Source organism: Pelobates fuscus, chromosome 11 (assembly GCF_036172605.1).
Source record: "Pelobates fuscus isolate aPelFus1 chromosome 11, aPelFus1.pri, whole genome shotgun sequence".
Classification (NCBI taxonomy): Eukaryota; Metazoa; Chordata; class Amphibia; order Anura; family Pelobatidae; genus Pelobates; species Pelobates fuscus.
The window spans coordinates 42,787,124-42,810,623 of record NC_086327.1 but is presented as its reverse complement, the minus strand read 5'-3'; the positions used below and the strand labels follow the sequence as shown (position 1 = coordinate 42,810,623).

The window sequence follows — 23,500 nt, the reverse complement described above, 5'->3', positions numbered from 1 at the left end:
TCGCCACACATGCGCACATACTTCAGAGGGCGGCATTCATGCCGCCCTCTGAAGTCCTGAGCGCACTACCGCGCATGCGCGCGGTGTGCGCGGCCGCGAGCTGAGCTGACTGACAGCTCAGCTCGCAGTCTTTGCCCGCCCCCCTCCTCTGCTGACAGGCTGGAGAGAGAAGGTGCGCACACAGTGCCTTCTCTCTCCTGCACGTCAGACGTATTTTAATACGTCTGACGTATACAGGGCCTTTTTAGGGCCATACATGATAGGAAGTCCCTCTGGTGGCTGTCTGAGTGACGGCCACTGGAGGTATTCCTATCAATCAATGTAAACACTGTATTTTCTCTGAAAATACAGTGTTTACATTAGATTGCCTGCAGGGAGCTATAGATCATACCTGAACAACTACATTAAGCTGTAGTTGTTCAGGTGACTATAGTCAGGGGCCGACCGACCGGTCGGGCGCTTCGGACATGGTCCGAGGGCCCGGCCGGGAGGGGGGCCTGCAATCAGGGGGCCCGGCGGCACACTTTGAGGGGGCCGGCCGCCCCTTTAAATGCTGCAGCCGCCTGAGCGCTCTCTTAAGAGCCTCAGGCGGCTGCAGCTTCTCACCTCCCCTCCCGCGGAACAGGAGTTTCTGTTTCCTGTACCCGGCCGGACTGACAGGAAGGTGCACACTCAGTGTGCACCTTCCTATCACTCCGGCCGGGCACCGCGGACCAGAGAGCAGCTCGGCCACGCTACAGGGGAGAGGGTAAAAACAAAGAGGGAGGGAGGGAGGGGTAAAAACAGAGAGGGAGGGAGGGGTAAAAACAGAGAGGGAGGGAGGGGTAAAAACAGAGAGGGAGGGTAAAAACAGAGAGGGAGGGAGGGGTAAAAACAGAGAGGGGGTAAAAACAGAGAGGGAGGGAGGGGTAAAAACAGAGAGGGAGGGGGGGGGTAAAAACAGGGAGGGAGGGAGGGGTAAAAACAGAGAGGGAGGGAGGGAGGGGTAAAAACAGAGAGGGAGGGGGTGGGGTAAAAACAGAGAGGGAGGGGTAAAAACAGAGAGGGAGGGAGGGGTAAAACAGAGAGGGACGGGGGGTAAAAACAGAGAGAGAGGGAGGGGGGGTAAAAACAGAGAGGGAGGGAGGGAGGGGTAAAAACAGAGAGGGAGGGGGGGGGTAAAAACAGGGAGGGAGGGAGGGGTAAAAACAGAGAGGGAGGGAGGGGTAAAAACAGAGAGGGAGGGGGGAGATAAAAAACAGAGAGGGAGGGGGGATAAAAACAGAAAGGGGGGTAAAAACAGAGAGGGAGGGGGGTTAAAAACAGGGAGGGGGTAAAAACAGGGAGGGAAGGAGGGGGGTAAAAACAGAGAGGGAGGGGGGTAAAAACAGAGAGAGGGGGGTAAAAACAGAGAGGGAGGGGGGGTAAAAACAGAGAGGGAGGGAGAGAGGGGGTAAAAACAGAGAGCAAGGAGGGGTAAAAACAGAGAGAGGGGGAAAAACAGGGAGGGGGTAAAAACAGAGAGAGAGGGAGGGGGGTAAAGAGAGGAAGGGAGGGGGGTAAAAACAGAGAGGGAGGGAGGGGGGTAAAAACAGAGAGGGGGTAAAAACAGAGGGAGGGGGGTAAAAACAGAGAGGGGTAAAAAGAGGGAGGGGGTAAAAAGAGAGAGGGAGGGGGGGTAAAAAGAGAGAGGGAGGGGGGTAAAAAGAGAGAGGTGGGGGTAAAAAGAGAGAGGGAGGGGGGTAAAAAGAGAGAGGGGGTAAGAAGAGAAAGGGGGGGTTAAGAAGAGAGAGGGGGTAAGAAGAGGGGGGGAGTAAGAAGAGGGGGAGGGGGGAGTAAAAAGAGGAAGGTGGGAGTAAGAGGAGGGGGGTAAGAAGAGGGGGGTTAGAAGAGGGGAGGGGGGAGTAAGAAGAGGGGGTAGGGGGGAGTAAGAAGAGGGGGGAGGGGGGTAAGAAGAGGGAGGAGTAAGAAGAGGGGGAGGGGGAGTAAGAAGAGGGGGAGAGTAAGAAGGGGGAGTAAGAAGAGGGGAGGGGGGAGTAAGAAGGGGGTAAGAAGAGAGTGAGGGGGGAGTAAGAAGAGGGTGGGAGTAAGAAGGGGGTAAGAAGAGGGGGAGGGGGGAGTAAGAGGAGGGCAATTGCCCCCTCCCCTGTCCGCAGGCACCGTGCGGGCAGTCGGCAGGGGAGGGAGGAAGAGAGGACCCGGGAGCTCAGCCTGCAGCTCCTCTGGGTCCTTCTTGCGCGAGCACAGATCGTTGCCGCGGTTACCACGGCAACGTTACGGCTCTTGCGAGAGTAAACTCTAGCCCTGGAGCTACGGCCTAGAGTTCACTCTCAACACTGTGACCACCAGGGATTCCTGGTGGTCGCAGTGGTGAGAGTGAACTCTAGCCCCATAAACACACTGCCCCCACACACCATACACATTCACACACTGCCCCCATACACACACACTGCCCCCACACACACCATACACATTTACACACATTGCCTCACACACACACACATACACTGCCCACCCATACACACACAGCCCCCCATACTAACATTGCCACACACATACACAGCCCCCTCATACACACATTGCCCCACACACCCTACACATTCACACACTACACCCCCTCACACACACTGAACCTCTTACACACACTGTAAAAAGAGAGAGGGAGGGGGGGGTAAAAAGAGAGAGGGGGGTAAAAAGAGAGAGGGAGGGGGGTAAAAAGAGGGAGGGGTAAAAAGAGAGAGGGAGGGGGGTAAAAAGAGAGAGGTGTGGGTAAAAAGAGAGAGGGAGGGTGGTAAAAAGAGAGAGGGAGGGGGGTAAAAAGAGAGAGGGGGTAAGAAGAGAAAGGGAGGGGGGTAAGAAGAGAGAGGGGGTAAGAAGAGGGGGAGGGGGGAGTAAGAAGAGGGGGAGGGGGGATTAAAAAGAGGAAGGGGGGAGTAAGAGGAGGGGGTAAGAAGAGGGGGAGGGGGAGTAAGAAGAGGGGGTAGGGGGGAGTAAGAAGAGGGGGAGGGGGTAAGAAGAGGGAGGAGTAAGAAGAGGGGGGGGAGTAAGAAGAGGGGGAGAGTAAGAAGGAGGAGTAAGAAGAGGGGGAGGGGGGAGTAAGAAGGGGTAAGAAGAGAGTGAGGGGGGAGTAAGAAGAGGGTGGGAGTAAGAAGGGGGTAAGAAGAGGGGGAGGGGGGTAAGAAGAGGGGGAGGGGGGGAGTAAGAGTAGGGCAATTGCCCACTCCCCTGTCCGCAGGCACCGTGCGGGCAGCCGGCAGGGGAGGGAGGAAGAGAGGACCCGGGAGCGCAGCCTGCAGCTCCTCTGGGTCCTTCTTACGCGAGCACAGATCGTTGCCGCGGTTACCACGGCAACGTTACAGCTCTTGCGAGAGTAAACTCTAGCCCTGGAGCTACGGGCTAGAGTTCACTCTCAACACTGTGACCACCAGGGGTTCCTGGTGGTCGCAGTGGTGAGAGTGAATTCTAGCCGCATAAACACACTGCCCGCACACACCATACACATTCACACACTGACCCCATACACACACACTGCCCCCACACACACCATACACATTTACACACATTGCCTCACACACACACACATACACTGCCCACCCATACACACACAGCCCCCCATACTAACATTGCCATACACATGCACAGCCCCCTCATACACATATTGCCCCACACACCCTACACATTCCCACACTACACCCCCTCACACACACTGAACCTCTCACACACACTGCACCCCTTACACATTGCACCACTGCTCCTATACCCTACTACAGCCTCATATCCCAGCAGACCCCAGGTAAGTTGTCAAACTGTTCTTAAACGGTTTGACTACTTACTCTGGGAGGGGGGCCCGGCCCTCCTAGCACCATAACGACTACACAGAGCAGTAGTGGTTATTGTGCATGGATTATTTCTTTAAATAATCTACAAGTGCCCCAGTAGCCAGCCAGCCCACAGGCCAGCCAGCCAGCCCACGGGCTGGCCAGTAGCCAGCCAGCCAGCCCACAGGCCACCAGTTAGGCTTACAGCCAGCAAGCCCACAGCCTGCAAACCGCAGCCAGCAAGCCACAGCCTGCCAGCCAGCAAGCCACAGCTAGCAAGCCACAGCCTGCCAGCCGCAGCCAGCAAGCCCACAGCCTGCCGGCAGTAGCCAGCAAGCCACAGCCTGCCAGCCACAGTCAGTAAGCCCACAGCCTTCCAGCAAGCCCACAGACTGCCAGCCAGCAACAGTAATTAAGGTAAGAGGAGCCAACTTGGCCTAGGTATCAGCGAGCTATGTTGTGTTGCTATATTGTGAATAGGAACCAGAGTGTTGGAGAAACCCCCCTCCAGGCCCCATTAGACTCCATTGTAGTCTCTAATGGGACCTGGAGGAAATTCTTTCTAACACACTCTCTAAAGGATACTGAGATAGCCTCTGCTAGAATGCTCCCCCCCCTCCATGGCCCATTAGTCCTCAATTGTAGTCTCTACTGGGGCCTGGAAGCGACTGTTTCCAGCAGGGACACTGAGATGGCCTCTGTTAGAAAGACCCCCTTCCAAGCCTATTAGACTCCATTGTAGTCTCTAATAGGGCCTGGAGGGGATTCTTTCTAACACACTCTCTAAAGGACACTGAGATAGCCTCTGCTAGAAAGACCCCCCTCCATGGCCCATTAGCCCTCAATTGTAGTCTCTACTGGGGTCTTGAAGGGATTATTGCACTTTTGTTCCTTGTGTCTAAAGATTGTGTAGGGTGTGGCTGGAGGCGGTGCATGGAGGCGGGACATGGGTGGCGCTTGCTGCGGAGTATGGGTGGGGCCTGTAAGGGGGCCCTTGATTTATTTTGCCCGGGGGCCCTGAGGGTTCTCAGTCCGCCCCTGACTATAGTGTCCCTTTAAGGTAAAGCTGACTTTGTGCACAATGCAAATGATCTTGCTGCTTCAGTCTCTCTAACACTATGGCATGTTCCCATTCCTCTACACTCACAGCTTTTCTCTGTCCCATATTGTATACCAGGAGCTTCTGCCTGCTCGTAAGAAGGTTAGGAGAGGAATGGACCAGCGAGTGCTGGGGACAGTCCTTAGAATGTGTGGAGTGAACTCATCATTAGATGCATTTATGCCACGATCAGGCTGCTGTCTGCATAGTATGCCCCTAGCTGGCCAGCTTGCACGATTGGCAGGCAGCCTGACATGCATTCATGCCAGGTTGGCCTTCCAATTCTTTAGGCAGACTTGCCCCCTTTTTAAGGCATGTTTGGCCCACCCTTTTACCCCACCATTGACTGCCTGCTTTACTGGACACTACTGTTAGGGGTATGGATTTACTTGAAAGATGAAAGCATAAATTAGAGATAAGCATAGAGTGTTTTTTTCTCATAGCTGCATCCTATGAGTTTCCCTTCAGCACCACTTCCGCCAGATACATGACGATTGGTAGGTATGACTTTTTTCGTGTTTTTGGTCGATAAGACTCTGTAATTAGGCCCGTCATAATGGTCAGCACCAGGCCCACTGGGCTCTTAATCTGGCCCTGGGTGGAGGCAGAGCTAAATGGAGCTAAAATAGACAATTGAGTCTGAGCAGGCTGCCTTGTAACTTTTGCACACAGAGGAGGAAGCAGGAAGCAGGAAGCTTCCCCAACAACTAGACTTCAGGTACTTCCCTCCAGCCCATAATGGAAAGATGTAACTGTCTGCCTCTACCTGTGTGTAACAGTGTGTATGTCTGCCTGTAACTGTGTGTTTGACAGTTTGTAACAGTGTGTGACTGTTTGCAGCTGTGTGTGTTTGTGAATGTCTGCCTGTAACTGTGTGTGTGTGTCTGACTGACTGGCTGTAAATCTGAGTGTGTCTGTGTCTGTCGGTCTGTAAGTGTGTGTGTGTGTGTGACTGTCGGTCTATAAATGTGTGTTTGACTATCTGCCTCTAACACAGTGTGTTTGCTGTCTGTAACTGTGTGTGAGACTGTCTGCGTGTAACCATGTGTGTGTGCGTGTGTGTGACTGTCTGCATTTACATTGGAAGTAATTGCACTTGAGGGGCTTAGTCCGATGTGATGTGCTTTACTGAAAATTTTGGAAGTTTTGGCTCATTGTATTGTGGGTCCTGATACGATGCTGACGTCGGGTAGCCCTTTCCATCCCCTCCTAGACCGCCCCAGCAGCCGTCGATGTATAGTTACGCTGCGTGATGCCGTCACACGTTGCGTCCGCATACATGATAACATCATATGCGGAAGTGCAGGGACCCACCTCATGCCTCTGACCCCGAACCACCGTACCTCCGCAGTTACTGGCGTGAGACCGAGATGCCCCCCCCCCCCCTGGCCGGACTGCCGCTCTCTGCCGCGCCCAGTGGATATAGGAGTGGCCAATCAACCAAACCTTGTAGGAGACCAGACCTAGGGAGGAAAACAACACAGTCTAGCTCAGGAGGCCGGCAGGACGCACATCAGAGACAAACCTCCTGGATTACCACCTCCCTGTTCGCTGTACCTCCTGATCCAGCATACCCAGCCGAGAAGCCTCCGTCGCTGCACCAATTCGGAAGGAGTGCCCTCCAAACTTCGCACCCTCCATGTCCAACGCAGCCAACCCCAGCCGAAACACCCTGACAAACTGAAAATGCGAGAGGAAGCTCCCATCCTCAAGCACTAGCAGGGGGCCAGCCAGTGCAGTGCGAACTTTGCAAAAACACCAGAAGGACAGAACTGGGCAGGTGGCCAACCCTGGGGCAGCTGCCAGCTGAACCCACTTACCTTTACCAAACACATCCGTCTTGGAGCGGCGAATCTTAAAGGAGACCCAGCCCAGCCCGTCCCTGACATCCGAGAAGAGGATACCCCCAATAGTTGCCCTGCTTGGACACACCAACTCCCCAATCCTCATGGCCCCAAAGAAAGCAAACGAAAAGGCCAAGCAAAAAAGCCACACCTCGAAGTCTGAAAAGCACACCTGCGGGAGCACGTGGCACAATTGCGCCAGGAGCCCCCCCGACACCAGCCTCCGGGTATCCACCATAACCCGACCCCTACGCAGCCCCTTATCCGCCTGCCTCACCACAAACTCCTTGGTCACGTCACCCCACCCTTGCAGCTTAAAGAAAAAACTCAGCCCAGCCAGGTGCGAGGACACTGCCGAAGGCGACATGCCCGCCGACACCCAAGTGTTCAATAGCCGCAACAAACCCCGCAATCGAGCGGGCGTATCCTGGAAAACCCCCAGACCTGTCTCCCACTCGAGCCATTCCGCCCATACCTTCGAGTATCTGGCCCAAGTGGAACTCGATACAGACCCTCGAACCAGGTCCATCAGCCTGTCGAGCCCAGGGACCATAGTTCCACCGGACACCGGCACCCATCCTTGTCCGCGTGGGGCGCAGCTGCCCGGAACTCCAACCACTGCGAATGAAAGAGAGCATCCGCAATTACATTGTGAACCCCCGGAACATGCAGCGCCCTATAAGACACGTTAAGGCACAGGCACCGTAGCACCAGGTGCTGGTGCAAATGAACCAGCGGCGGGGAGGAGGCAGAGAGCTGGTTAATCGCCTGCACGACCCCCAGGTTGTCACAGTGAAAGACAACCCGCCGATCCCGCAAGTCCAGACCCCAGAGCTCCAACGCCACCACAATGGGGAAAAGCTCAAGGAAAGCCAGATTCTTAGTCAGGCCAGAGGCGTACCAGCCCCCAGGCCAAGTGTCAGCGCACCAGCGCGACCCCAGTATCGCCCCAAAGCCGACGGAACCCGCCGCGTCCGTGTAGAGGTGGAGATCCGCACCGGACACCTCTTGCGCTTGCCAATACCACCTCCCATTATAATCCGCCAAGAACGTACCCCAGACGTCCAAATCGTCCCGTAACTGCCTCGTGAGTCTAATGTAGTGCCGAGGCCTCGCCACCCCAGCGGTCGCGGCCGCTAGGCGCCTGCTAAAAATCCGCCCCATGGGCATGATCCTGCATGCGAAGTTTAACTTCCCCAACAGCGATTGCAGCTGGCATAGCTGTATCTTCCGCAAGCCCCGTGCTTCCGCCACGTCCCGGCGCAACCCTTCCACCTTGTCTAGGGGCAGCTGGACTCCATGGCCACCGAATCTATCTCGATGCCCAGGAAGCTAAGGCACGTTACCGGCCCCACAGTCTTATCGTGCGCAAGGGGAACCCCGAAGTGCCCAAACACCCTTTCCACCATGGTGAGCAGGCTCCCACACGCCGGAGAATGTGCAGGGCCCACAGACAGGAAGTCATCAAGGTAATGCAGCAGCGAGTCGATCCCAGACTCCTGCTGCACAACCCATTCCAGTAAAGTGCCGAAGCACTCAAAGTAAAAGCAGGATATGGAGCACCCCATCGGGAGGCACATATCCACATAGTACTGGCCCTGGAAACAACAACCGAGGAGGTGATGGCAATCTGGGTGCACCGGCAACAAGCGAAACACTGATTCCACATCCGCCTTTGCCAGCAATGCCCCGGGACCCGCCGCCCTGACCATGCATACCGCCGTGTCAAAGGAAGCATTATACACCCGACACAGCTCGGCAGAGATGTCATCATTTACCGAGCCCCCGCGAGGGTACGACAAATGGTGAATCAGGCAAATTTTTTCCGCCTCCTTCTTGGGCACCACCCCCAAGGGAGACACCCGCAAGTTGGACAATGGAGGGGCCTCAAACAGCCCCGCCACCTGCCCTAGTGAAACCTCCTTCCAGAGCTTTTCAAGGACTACATCAGGAAAATCAAACACCGACTTCAGGTTCCTGACTGCCCTGGAGGAGGGGCGCTCTGAGAAGGGAATCCAAAACCCCTGGGTAAACCCCTCCAGCAGCAACCCCACGGCCTGGCGGTTCCTATAACGGCCGAGCCAGGGGTGCATCACGTCCACGGCCACTGGCGTCTTCGCCAATAGTCCCCTTAAAGCAGCGGGATGCCGAGTGGGCACCACCGCAATGGGAGCATTCATGTTTAAAACGACATGTTGCTCCCCACTTGCATTGGCTGTCGTTGAACTTCCAACAACAGCCCGGCCGCCTGTGTGATGCCAATGGGGCAGAACCGCCACCCCCACCGTCCCCCAAGAAAGGACGACGTCCCCCCTTGGTGTGCCGCCGGGCGAGTCATGATGGACAGGCACAGGCCAATATCCATCTGATCCCACGAGATAGAGGGGCGGACAGCGAGCCGCTGACGAAATTGTTCGTCATAGCGCCACCAACCAAGGCCGCCATAGGTCCGACACGCGTTCCAAATGGTGTCCTGATAACAAAAGAGCGCTGAGCAGTGCTGGGGAGCCTTTTACCAATCACGCTCGCCAAAATGGAAAACGCCCGCACCCAGTTCCCGAAAGTTTTCGGAATCTTCCTGTAACGGAACTTCTCCCTATCCTTGTCCGACTCTTTTCCCTCCTTGTCCCCAAGAGGGGGTGCATCCTCCAAGGGCAACAGGGAAAATATCTCCACGAATTCCCCTTTCCAGATATTGTCCCTGACCTCGGGCTTGAGATGAAAGCCAAGGGGACCCGACCAGCACATATATGCTGCCCCTCTAGCCACGTCAGCAACGCCCGCTGTACTATCCAGCACCCCCCCGTCACGGCCACGGGAGACGGAGTTGCATGAATGCTAACCACTGCGCCAGGAACTGAACCCGCGCTCCCTCCCATGGCTGAACCCGCCTGGGGCAACGGAGGGGACCACACTAAACACAGCTGACCATCCAACCCATGGGACCCCTGCGCTAGCACCCCTCGCTTCCACTGGGAAAAAAGCTCCCGCAGACCCGTTATGAATCCACCCAGCGTGGATGCCCCAGAAAGCGCAGGAACATGTGACTCACCTGGCGGTGCCCCAGGACCCGCTGGCGGCACCAGAGCAGCAGCAGCAACCTGTGAAGAGGATTCCATGGCAGGAACAGCAGTGTCCATATTCACCACAGCTCCAGGCGCCATCTGGTGGACGGATCCAGCAACAGCACCCAGAGCCTGATGAAGCAGTGAAGAGATCGTGAGCCCACGCCCCTGCACAGGAGGCTGCCGACACAGGAAAGGTGGGGGGGGGAGGGGACCCCAGGGGCAGGTGAGACCCAGTGGCCAGGGGAGAGGAGGACACAGGGGGGAGGAAGGCAGAGTAGGAAAGAGGGAAGGAAAGAACAGGGGAGGGGAGATAGAGAGAGGGACCAGGGGCAGGAGGAGGGGGGGGAAAGGCCCAGAAGAGGTCCCCAGGAGTGAGGACCCAGTGGGGGGGACCCCCGGGCCACGGAGAAAGGGAGGGGGAGCAAGGGGAGGGGGAGCAGGGGCGGAGGGGGGAACCACTAACCCCATGGACCCCCCAGAGGACTGGGAAGGGGCCAAGGAGGTGGAGGGGGCAGGCTGGAAGGGGCCCAGAGGCCCAGGGACCGCGGGGGAAACTCCCACCCCCATGGATGACCGGGGGGGACACACCCGCCCAGCGGAACCCCGGAGGACTGAGGGGGGGCAGAAACGGGAGGGAGGACCGGCTGGAAAGGGCCCAGAGGCCCAGGGACTGCAGGGGACACCCCCACTCCCAAATTTGACCGGGGGGGACACCCGCCCAGCGGACCCCCCAGGAGGGGGGAGAACAAGTGAGGGGGAAGGGAGGGGAGGACCATGAGGGCCAGAGAGCACAGAATCCGGGGAAGAAACCCCCCCCACCCGGCGGCAGTGGGAGAGGCCCACTCCACGTGGGGCCTACTCGCCACCCGGGCCGAACGCCTGGCCAGAGCACCTGATGGCCGTTGAGGATAGCGGCCCACATGAGAGGCCGCTGCCCAGCCTCCTGCAGCCGCAAGAGAGACCGGGGCGGCCAAGGATGTTGCAGGCCGCACGCCACGTGGTTCCTGCGCGCGAGCCTGTTGTTGCCTCGGGCCCGGGCTGCGGCTCCTGTACCGGGCCCGAGTAGAGGCAGTTGGGCTCAGCCGAGCCGGAGGGTGGGTGCGCCGACCCGCGCTAGACCGGCCACCCAGCGAGGGTACCGCAGGGGGCAGGGATGGAGGAGCCACAGCGCTGGGAGGGGGAGCCACATCGCCAGGCGGCTGAGGCTGGAGCAGGCGCCCAAACTGCTCGCGGAGCTGCCGGCCACCGTCTGCCGCCGCACTAGCCCTGAGGGCAGACAACATAGCCTCGATGTCCATGCCACAGGCTGAATATCCTACAGGCCCAGCAACAGAAGGAGGAGGAAAACTTGTTGCTGGCCCGGCTCCTAAGTGGCACTGTGGTCAGTCTGCTTTGTCACCCCTTCACATCTCACACTCCCACACGTAGCACATAGCCAATCATGCATCATCCATCCCACACTCATACATGTGCCCCTGTCCGCTAAGCTGCGCACTCTCCCTGGGGCCTTGTTAGTTGAGATCCCCCTTGAGGAAGGCGTAGTGCCAAAACGTTGAGGTGCTGTGGTTTCCAGCTCGGATCAGTATACTTGTAGTTACACTTGGGTTAAGGCATTGAACACTTTATGTCTAGTTTATGTGGTTATTTGTAAGGTGAATACTCTGCATGTTTGCACGTTACTATATGTATGTGTTTACTAAAGCATTATGTGAATAGAAACCTTTTCTGCAATGCTATTTTGTTGTGCTATAGGTTTATTTGTTTTATGGTGTTTGCCAATCTGTTGGGGACACAGGTTACTTGTACTCTTTTCGCACCCTGCACTTTCATAACTGAATTCACAAATTAAAACCTTGATAGTTGAGCGCTTGCTATATTGTTTTTGTGTGGGACTGTCTGCCTGTAACGGTAAGTGTATCTGTTTGCCTGTAACTGTGTGTGACCATCTGCCTGTACCTGTGCGTGTGTGTTTGTCTGTGACTGTGTTGGCTGTGTGACTGCCTGTACCTGTGTGTGTATGACTGACTACCTGTAAGTGTGTGTGTGTGTGGGGGGGCTACCTTTAACTATGTGTGTGTGACTGTCTGCCTGTACCTGTCTGTGCCTATGTGCCTGGAAATGTGTGCATGTGGCTGTATTTGACAGTGTATGTGTATAACTGTGTGCATCGGACTGTGGGACTGTGAGCATTGGGACACACCTGGATTCACACATGCGCCTACATGCATATTTTTATATAAATTAAATACCCATCACATACAGCCAATACACCCAGCAAAAATATCATGCAGCCAGTACACGCATATATCACACACAGTCAATACACCCATTACAAATGTCACATACAGTCAACACATAGCTTACATATCACACACAGCCATCACGCCTATCACACAAAGACAACACACACATTACATCATATTATTATAATATTTATTACAGTGGAGCTTTGTCATACAAAATGTACATTAATCTGTGTTTTTATAGTTGGGGAGCTCTGTGATACACTAATAGGCACATTACTAGGAGTTGTATTGCTATGGAGCTCTGTGATAAACTGGTACATACAACATAGTACTGTGAGGGCTTTTTGAAGGGGTATGACCTAAGGCCGGTCATGTGTGTATAACTCAGGTCCTTGTAGTGTATCTGCTCAATTATGTAATTCAAAGAATCATGGGAGTTGTAGTTCAGCAACATTTGGGGGGCCGGAGTTTGAGGACCCCTGCTCTAAAGGGATCACACTCTCTGGCCATATATTTAGCAGGACCAGGGGTCTGAGTGTTTATTGGTATTGGAGTAGGGGGCTTGGTGGCCTGTTATTTATTGCCCTCTTCCCTATCACTAATTGGGTGAAAAATAGGGCCAACCAAGTTGGTCATTCTTTTACCTTTTACCCCATAATACTTGGGTGGAGAAAAAGCTACAGGCCTTTCTCTCATGCTCACAGGGCTGAGAAATAAATAGGAGAGGTCACTACCTGGACCTCCTTTGGTTAAAAAATTTTTAAATGTATTTTTAGTGTAGAACATCAGTGAAAGCTGATCATCTCATTCTTGCTGCTCTGCCACATAAAGGGTTAATTATACTGCCATCATACAGCTTTAGAAAACAGCTACAGTATGTGATCATACAGTGCATAAACCTGCCACAACGCCATTCTACCCCATTTATGTCGGGTCCTACTCTAACAACCTAATACGTGATCTTATGAGATTAACCCACTTACTTGGAAAGCCATCATCCTCATGCTTTCTGCAGCGCAAGCTTAAATAGGGTCCTAAGATGCCAAAAGGCAAAAATATAAAGCAATGACATAAGTGCCAACAGTCCTGAATTTGCTAGGACAGTCCAGTATTTTGGGGTGCTGTACCAATAAAATAGGTCCCATAGACCTCAACCACATTTTGCAATATGCTGGCAGATTCTGAAATGCAGGAGAGAATTGGATGCACAGAGTGCTTCAGCAGAACCCCATGCAAGGTCTGGCTTAAGGGCACCATTTGTTACTCAGCCTGCAAACCTCTTTAGGGATGGGCACACTACGTATATATTGCCCTGTGCAACCTGCTCTCTTCCTTGGCCACCTCTGTCCTGAAAGATGAGCAGGGAAGATTTTCAGGTATGCAAAGGGCTCTAGTAAATCAATCTGTAGGCACAAAGAAATAAGAATAGAATGACTTTTTAGATGATGGGATAAATACAACCACACATTGCTGTATGTTATATATAATGCTTTCTATAATGCTTTCTGTTTTGGATGTACACAATCCAAAACAGTCAAAACAGAGAATACGAGAATACTGAGAAAGACTAATAACTCATTAGTGTGTCTACAAGGAGCCCAAACTCGGGGCCTTAACATTTTTATATTTTAAAATGTGTAAATCAGATTAAATCCACCCACAAGTCAGTCTAGCATTGAAATGCACATTTAACCTACAGACAGAGCACTTCAGAAGGGTTGAGTGCTGTTGTCCATTGCCATGCCCTTTTTGGGTGGCGCCGTCACTTTTTTATCCAAGACACTTTTACGAATAGACCCATCCTTTGCTGCATCACTTATCCACCCACCCCATCCTGAATTCTCACCTCCTACTATAGGCATGTGACAAGTTTATTACATTGCAATACTGAACCAGATATCTGTAATACACTCTGATTGAAAAATGTAAATAAAAGCTTCTCACCTATTATCCATATTGGGAGAATAGTGCTGGTAACAAATTTATTGTCAATATCCTGAGTAGAGCAATAATATGATCCACTATCAGACCGTTGTGTATTATTGATAGTAACTGTTGCCACTTTCCCTTTAATAACCTCACAATGGAATGGTTGTCTTTGCTCAATTAGAAAACAGAATTTCTCAATTTCTTCTACAGCTTCACATCGGAGAGTTAAATTTTGGCCTTTGTTAACAACGCTGCCAGGAAAGGCTGTGATTGTTACTGCTGGCGACTCTCCCAAACCTGTTCATAAAATGGGATAATATGTTTAAAGATTCATTTTAAAATAATCCAGTGACACCTACATCTGAAAGCAAAGCAGATTTTAGGGGTAGGGTTGGTTGATTGGTTTGTTTTTTAATTACAAATCATTTCCATTATATCACTCTGGATATGTAATTAAAGGGACACTCCAAGCACCCAGACCACTTCTGCCCATTGGAGTGGTCTGGGTGGCAACTCCCACTACTCTTAACCCTGCAAGTGTAATTATTTCCGTTTTTTTATAAACTGCAATAATTACCTTGCAGGGTTAACGGCACCTCTAGTGGCTGTCTACTAGACAGCCACTAGAGGGCACTTCCATGTCCCTAGCACAGGAAACCTGTGCTAGAGCATCGCTGGATGTCCTCACGCTGGGTGAGGACCTCCAGTGTCTCTCAATTCCCTATAGGAAAGCATTGAAAAGCATTTTCAATGCTTTCCTATGGAGAGCTCTAATGCGCATGCACGGCATTGCCACGCATGCACATTAGGTCTCCTCAGCCGGCAGGCAGAATCAGTCTCGCCCACCGGCTGACGGAATCACTGGGAGGAGCGGCGGCGACTCGAAACCACCGCCGAGGGACATCGGTGGGGTCTCAGGTAAGTGACCTGAAGGGAGTTTCCCTTTAACAATTCCAAATTTACTAAATACTCAATTGAGGCCTCAGTGGTATGTGACAGAACAAGCAGAAAATATCCATTTGATTTATTTATGCTTAGTGGAGCACTCTGTGCAATGCTTTGAACCCTATGTATTGCTCATGCCCTATATTTTATGATCTACTTAGATAAATTGTCAATGTGCCTATGTTTCCAATACAGCTATTTTGGCCTAAAAATGTCCAACAATTTTAGTGAATAAACTTGACTGGTTTTACGCTTCAAAAATAATATATGGGGGGCGGAGCCTGGCAAGCAAGCGAGCAAGACGTGCTCTGCTCGAGCTCCAGCCGATCGGGAGGTTTACTGCCTAATATCTGGGGGTGAACCACAGACAGAACCACGTACAGTGTCTAGAAAGCTTGGGGAAACCAGCACTCACATGCGGATACCCGACTTGCCACACAGCATGCCTGGGAACCGAAACGGCGGAGTGAGGCCTACAAGGCGGCCGCTTTCCGCTCACCATACCGGGCCACAAGCAAGCACCAGGCGTCCCTCCCCCCCCCACGGACCGGGAGGGATATCCCGGTCCCCGCCACGTGGAGCTGGCTCAGCTGCACACCTGCACTCGGGACCGACAGCCGAAACAAGCAGACCGGAGGTGAGGGCCTCCAAAATGGCGGACGCAAGCGACGGCAAAACTCATGGTACGCAGCAGCAGCCTACTACACCCACATGCATCTCTAAAGCAGGCAAGAGGGAGGTGAAGCAAAGTGGGGCAACAAATCCACACAGCCTGTCCACAAGGGCCACCCAGCCAGTGCCCGAAATGCGGAGCATCAGCCTCAGGACACACAAGTCCTCACTAGAAACCTTTGATTGGCTCTGCGCAGGCCTCAAGGAGGCTTTATACAGCCGGGGAGTAACTCACCGCCAAGCTGAACTAAAGGTGGCATCATGGATACGTCCTGCAGCGAGACGCAGCTACTTTATACAGATGCCCCGAGCCTCCAAGATGGCCGTCCGCCACAACAGATATCGCCGGGCTTTGAGGCGAGATGGGGTACCAAACCCCCAGCAAACACGAACCCAACAGCACAGTCGGCACAGCGGAGGGGCACCCAGAGATGTAGGGCTGAAATCTTCACCATGGACGAAAAGCCGAACCTCTGCAGCAGCTCAGGGATCAGATCCGAACCATCCGCACCGATATACCGGGACCCAGCGGTGGCACATACGGCCAGACTGCGCAAGGAACACCCGGCGCGTTAAGCGACTGACATCACCTGCCAACTGCCGTGCGAGCGGAGATGGACACACATGCCCAAGGGAGCGAGGTATGCCAGCGCTTGTCCCGCCCCTGAAATGCCCCAGCCAGCCCCACTGGCCCCAGTTCGGACCACGACACCCGAGAACTTTGCACTCCTGGGTTACTGACCCCCCACTCATGGGCATTGGCTAAAAGGACCGATGGCAGAACCCCACAGTTGCCGCCTGCCTCTACCTAACTAAATCTAGCCAGAAAAGCTCCTAACCCTTTGTTTATAATTTTCCGACGAGAGCAGGCGTGAGCTGATCGGGACTCTAAACACAGGCCAGCACTCCTAATTCAAAGTATTCGCTGACACCCAGCCTCATATGCCTCAAATGGACTCACAAGATCATCTATTACAGCGTTTGGTTCATCTTTTATGTTTATTTTTTCTGTTTGTAATATTGCCAGAGGCCTGACTATCACTATAGCGAAGCCATGTGTCACCCTGTCGACATACCCCCTAGCACTCACCCAGCTACTGCTGTTTTGTACTAAGCTATGGCTTAACCACAATTCCTTTACCTACCGTATAGCACCACGGCTACATAGTTAACCTACCTTGTTTATGTTACAAGCTCAGTACTAATGCTATTAGTTTTAACGCAACAGCGCATTCTTAACCTTCAAAACGTATACTAAGCATAGAACAACATTGTATGTTCCTATATAAATAACATTTAGCAGAGTCTTAGCCATGAAGAATGATTCGCAGTTAGATATATATACCTAGCTTGTTTACCATTGTATGAATATAAAAACGCAATGCTCCTAAGTGAATTAACCTATAATATAAAAATTGTGCAAGAACTAACCTAAACCCTAATGTTATATCTGTTGAACAGCATGAGGACTGCCGTTGGGGTACCGCATGCCAGCTTGTTATATCTCAATGCACTGAAAAAATAAAGAATTATAAAAAAAAAAAAATAATATATGTATATATGAAGATGATTTCTGTATATTTATACCAAGGTTTGTTTGTTTGTTTTTTGTGCAGTGTACGAGTTAAACTACCCATGACTGCTCAGTGCCAAATGTATGTTAATACTGGGGAGAAAAACTGAGGGGTCCAAAGTTGGCAGGATTGAAATCAGCACAATGTCTCCCAATGCAAAACAAACTCAATGTTTTTTTAAAATGTATGTACTGAAATTGTTTTGTGAAAAAAAACATATAATTTGTGTAAATATTAATGATATTAGACACTCACCCCATGTAATGAAGAATCCAGCTAGAAAGCCATCTGCAAAATGTTAAAACGATAAAAATTGGTATCATTACAAAAAGCAATATAATCAAGAAATGTACTGCACTCTCTCTCTCTCTCTCTACATATATATTTATATACAGGCATTTTCCCATTTATGAAGTCCTGCTTTATGAACTTCCACCTTTATGAAAGTTCGCCCAGAAGCGCCACTATTTTGTTTCACCACCATTTTGTGTCAGTGCTCCGCAGATCCGGACTGCGGAGTGTGCTTTGGAGCACAGAAAAGACAAGAAGAGGATTTTTTTCCCAGGAGTAGACAAGGCGAAGAGGAGCAGGAACACAGTTCCTGAAGATAAAGGTAAGTCTAAAAAAACGGGTTAGACTTTACTGTAGTCTTTCTCTGCTTCCATGGGCATACCTGTAATATTATTGCACTGTATATTATTGAGTAGAGATTTGACTTGATTTGCATGTGTGTGTGTGTGTGTGTCTGATATTGCTGTCTGTGTGTGTGTGTGTGTGTGTGTTTGCTATCGTGCCATGCGAGGAGCAGGAGGAGGGCTCAAGATCCTGAAGACACAGGAGAAGGAAGAGAGTTTGGGAGCTGTAAAAATAAAATGAGCAAAAGAAAAGTGATAAAGGAGAAGGTGGAAGTTGATGAAGAAGAAAGTGAAGCAGGAGGAGGGCTTAAAAAAGGTGTAAAAAGGTGGACTGTCCGGTGCCCCCATTCAACAGGTGCAGCATGACTCTTCATTGAGGAATGTGATGATTAATGAGGATTTGATGACTATGGTATGTATTCCTTTAACATTCCAAAAAACATATATGTATTTGTTATGCTTTTATTTTGTATTTATAATTGACAATTTAGGTTTTCAATGGTAAAATTTCGTGGTCAGGAAGGAACATGTGCATTCTGGTTGTTATATATAATGTTACTTTTTTCCTGGATACAGATTAATATGGTACTCACACTCTACTGTAAAACTGTGAACTGTGGTTTTGGCAGAATTGTTGTTGGGTTCTTGAAACAACTGGGGCTATAACCAAAACCAAAAACGACATCTTACGCTAATAGAGATTTGCCATGACATGTCCATGCCTTTCTATGTTATGTCCCCTCCTCTATCCATGAAGAGCGTGCAGATGATATTCTCCAAGATCTCAAAGAAAGCATAGCCAGAGACCAGCACATGCTTCACATCCAGCTACTCAAAGCGATCCTACCATGTAACATAACTAAAAGAGGGGTGTGCTCCATAATTATGTTCTCCAGAGACATTTCCCGACAGTCACCTGGTCAACAGCATCTCCTTGTCTTAGTAGCTTGGAAGAACACCAACACTATTGGTCTTTATTGTTTTAATAGGCAAGTGCTTTGAGAAGCAAGTGAATGACATGAAAATAAAAGAGCACAAATATCCTCCTGTCCCTTCACCAACTGTAGAGATCTGAAGTCAAAGAACCACACTTCTGCCCCAAAAGCTCGCTCCAATATCTTTTTTTTTTCTGATTCTTTGGCTAAGATATGTAAATGAAAATAATAGGCACTCACTATAAAAAATATAGGATAGCTGTGGGCTGCAGTAACCAGTACAAGGATTCACAGACCTTGTGAGTAATGGGATGTGGGACAGAGAGATGGTAGGAGACCGCACCCCAAATAGTATATAAAAACATATATACGTACACAATTTTTTCAGCCTTAATGCGCGTGGACAAAATAATCCCCGTCTAAGGATATGTGTAGGTGTAGACGTCTTTGTCGTCTCAAATAGGATGAAGTATGCAGGACATGTATATTGAAATACAGAAAGATACCCCTATGGTGAAGTAAGTACTGTTGAGTGTAAAAGAAAAATCAAGTAATGTACTTACATTTACCAGAGCAGATTGCATTTTTTTGAAAGTGTCAAAAGCCTTACTGAAATCTAGGTAAACAATGTCTACTGCACCACCTTGATCTATTGTTTTAGATACCCAATAAAAAAAATCAATAAGATTAGTTTGGCATGATCTCCCTGAATGCAAAAATACTAGAGTTGAGCGAACCTGAACTGAAAAGTTTGGGTTCGTATCAAACATTACGGTTTTTGGACCCCGGACCCGAACACGGACATTTCAGTGTTTGTTCGGGTTGGAGTTCGGTGTTCGGCGATTTAATGGCGCATTTTGAAAGGCTGTAGGGCAGCCAATCAACAAGCTTTTGACTTGTGTGCCCTTAGAAGCCATCACAGCCATGCCTACTAATGGTGTAGAATATTGCATATTCTATGTTTCTATTGATTATATATATGGATGTGTGGATTGACATAAGTAACAGATGGTATCAATAAGTCACAAGGCTTTCTTTGTCCGAGAGCTCTGGAATGTGGATTTCGGGGTCTTGTCCTTATATGGCAAGAGTCATGCTCTGACGTCAGTATGGGCACATTTATAGTAACTGAACAAAGATACACGAGGTCTCTTCTCTCGGGGCTCTTAGCTCTCTCTGGCTCTCTCTCGATGTAAAGATGTAAGGACGTCAGGAGTCCAGCAATTACCATCTGCTGTTGAATGTCCATTATCCTGTAACCTTATTTGTTGTTTTATTATGTATCCGTAACTAAGAATAAACCTGAAGAAACCGTAAGTCAGATTGCATATTATTACTTTTCAATAATATAGACATATATTATTGTGGCGAGCATTTGGCCCAAGACTATATATATATATATACAAAGGACGTATATATATATATATATATATATATCAATCAACTGAAGACAAGAAGAAATTAAGAAGATTTAACTGTGACGATTCCAAACCAGTTTTTACATTGGCTAGCCAGCCAGTCTTCTATTCAAGTTTTGTTCCCACTTCAAGGGGGGAGAAAAGAATCGAGTTACAAAGCTGTTTTTTTGGAACTGGGAAAACAAACTTGAAGAGAAAAAAAATAATCTAGACTGTCACAGAAGAACTGTGCTTCTGTAAGAAAAAGAAAGTTTTTAAATCACAAAGACTGTACAAGACTATTTTCTACAACTGAGACAAAAAGCACAAGATACAACGTGAATTCTAGAAGCAAGCACGTGGCAGAGATTGGCAAGATTCCTGATCCAAGCACAGCACCAGCTCTGCGCAGCTGTGTGGATGAGGCAACGAAATAAAGAGAAATAACTGATCTGGTGAGTAACATGGAATTCATAAATGATATTGCAGAGAACAGTAAATTGCAGTTTGCATTTAGTAGCAGCTATTCAGATGCTGTGTTGTTGTGGCAATCTTTATACACACAATGTGAAATTGCCAATAGTGAAATTAACAAGAAATTGTTTGTTAATAAGAAAAAACAAAAGATCAGAAATGTTATGAAACTAGTCTGTACTTACAATGCATTGATTTGTAAACGAGACGCAGGTCAAGAAAATTTAGAATCAGCAGAAAAAGAAGTAGATTTGAATGGGTTAACAGAAGACAAATCAGATTTAAATGAAAAGTGTAATAATGTAACAGAGAGCACATGCTGTAACTGTGAGAGATTGTCAGAAACAGTCTGTGAACTAGAGGAGAGAGTTGAACTAAGAAATGATCTTATTTGCCAGCTTAGAAATGAAGTTAAGCAAGTGTGTGTTAATTCAAGAAAAATACAGGCACAGAATCTAATCCCAGAACCAACAAATACTGAAAATGTATCCTCACAGAGTGATTTGCAGAAATGTAAATTTCAAGACAGTGCTGCAAAACGTAATTTGAAAATCCAGGAACAATTAATGAAAATTGTGAAATGTATTCCAGTTTATGACACGTCAGTGGATGCATTTACTAATGCTGAGATTTTTGAGTCAAATTTGGATAAATACAGCCTTAATGACGAACAAAGGAATAGACTATATCAAATATGGCTGCCGACTCAAATGGCATGTAGACTGACCACGCCTGTAAAATGTAAGGACAATGATAAAATAATATATGGAAATGGGCGAGACAGATTAACACAATTAATAAAATTAACAACAGGGAATGATTTTGCAGACATTGAAATGTTGGAAAAACTAAAACCACACAAGGATGAGGATATTTTTAGTTTTCTTGTAAAATTTGAAAATGCATATAGACTTGTTGCGGATTTTCCTGAGGATCAATTAATTAATGAATTTGTGAAAAAATTTCAATATCTAGATCCAACTGCAATTGTAATTGCTAGAGAAAAAAGCACTTTGAATGATGTTGCTTTATTCTTATATAACTTAAGAAGCGAAATCAGAAATTAAGGGGTTAAAATGACTTGTGGAATTAGGCAGAGAAAGAAACTCAGACCTGACACCCCTCGTCCCCCCCCTCCTTTTTCTAGGACAGAGTGTAAGAGTTATACAGACAGCTGAGCCACTCCCTATTTGCTCAACTATAAACTGTTTACAAAAAACTGTTAACAATCAAAGGCAGAATAAAACTCCTAAAGTTATTTGTTTTTGGTGCAATAAACAACATTATTTAAGATCTTGCAGATATTTTATCCGAGATATCAAATCAAAAGCAAATGAGAAATTAAATTTGTTGATTGAAAATTTTGACAGACAAAATACATGTGGAGATAAATCAATAAAAGCCTTTCCTTGTAAACTGATAATCAGACAAATAAGAGCAATTTTATCTAAATCGAAATTAGGAGACAGACAAGCAATGCAGTGTAACACAGAAAGTTATAAGAATCAGATAACTTCAAGAGACATGATCAGTTTAGGGAATGAGCATGGATATGTGTGCCAACAGATGTACACAGGCTGATTCCAGAATTAAGAATAGCACACAAAAATAGAGATCTATGTTAGTTTGTTGTCTTAATGAATTGTTAGTCTGAACTGTTTTTTCATTGTTTTTATGTGTGTTATAAGAAACTATTAGGTTACCGTAATTAATTAAAAAAAAATTTACATCAAGTTTGCAAATATGGCAGGATGAAATACACTAATGTAGCAGTTAGTTATATTGGGTTTATGCGATTATACAGTAACTCCAATTGTTTTACAGAAGGAAAAAACAATAGATTTATTCTTTGTTACTTCTGAGGTTGATTTAAAATCTTTGATTTAATTCATGAGAATGAGATTTTAATATCATGACTGATTATGGATTACTATATTTTGCAAAGCCTGGACATACATATGTTTTGACTATATAGAAGACAAAAATTTTGATAGAATAAAACCTAGATTTACAAATACATTTGATGTAGGAAACAATATATGTTTTTTATAGTTTGTTTCATGTGACAAAATGGTGCCAGTGTTAAGACAAGATGGCTGCTATTGCTAAAGTATAGTTGGAAAACAATATTTTGTTGCAAAATCTGATATGTGATTAGGTTATACCTCCAGATTATTAAACAGTTTAAAAGGGGGGTATGATTAGTAAAATGTTTGGAAAATTAAAATGTTCAGAAAGATCTTGATATAAAGGAAATTTAAAGATTAAACATCACATGGCATAAATGTAATGACCACAAGATGGTAGATCTCATGAGAAGAAATGAGTATGTTTTGTGTAGTCAATATAATTCAATGTTAAACTGTATAATAATAATAATGAGATAAACAGTGTAAGCCATTGTATTGATGCTGCACATGTTTTTTTGTTTTAATGTAGGTAAAGCGTGACAGATCCTTGTGGCAGTAAATTAGGAAAGCATTCCTTCAGACAACTGGACATCGACTGTTGGAAAGAGACTTTTCATCTGATCTGCAAACTTTGATGGAAGATTCTACAGAGTTATTTTGATACAGAAGATTAACAGACTTACAAAGAAATAAAAGATTGACACTAACATACATATATATTCCTAAATATTAACGGGAAAAAAAACAGACAATGAAAAGTTATATAACAGTTATGAGTATTAATACCAAAAGAGAGTACTTATACATGTATATGAAAGGATAGTATTATGAAGAGATCTATTACATTAATACCTATACATAGAATGAGAAGTATCAGAAGTAGATAAGATATGAAGTTGTTAAAATAAGGATCATGGTTATTTAATTCTACAAAGATTGAGGTCAATAGTATTTCATAGATTAACTATAATGAGT

General features: G+C 48.2%; 1 protein-coding gene across 1 annotated transcript in view; it reads right to left on the bottom strand.

Annotated features, from left to right (window-relative positions):
• The window catches only part of LOC134576869 (uncharacterized), a 56,653-nt gene that overhangs the window by 8,994 nt on the left and 24,159 nt on the right, over positions 1-23,500 (bottom strand). The window contains exons 2-3 of the mRNA XM_063435558.1: positions 17,430-17,462; positions 13,999-14,280 (exon numbers count right to left, since the gene is read on the bottom strand). Coding sequence (XP_063291628.1) covers positions 13,999-14,280; positions 17,430-17,462 — 315 coding nt within the window. The remainder of the gene's footprint in view (positions 1-13,998; positions 14,281-17,429; positions 17,463-23,500) is intronic.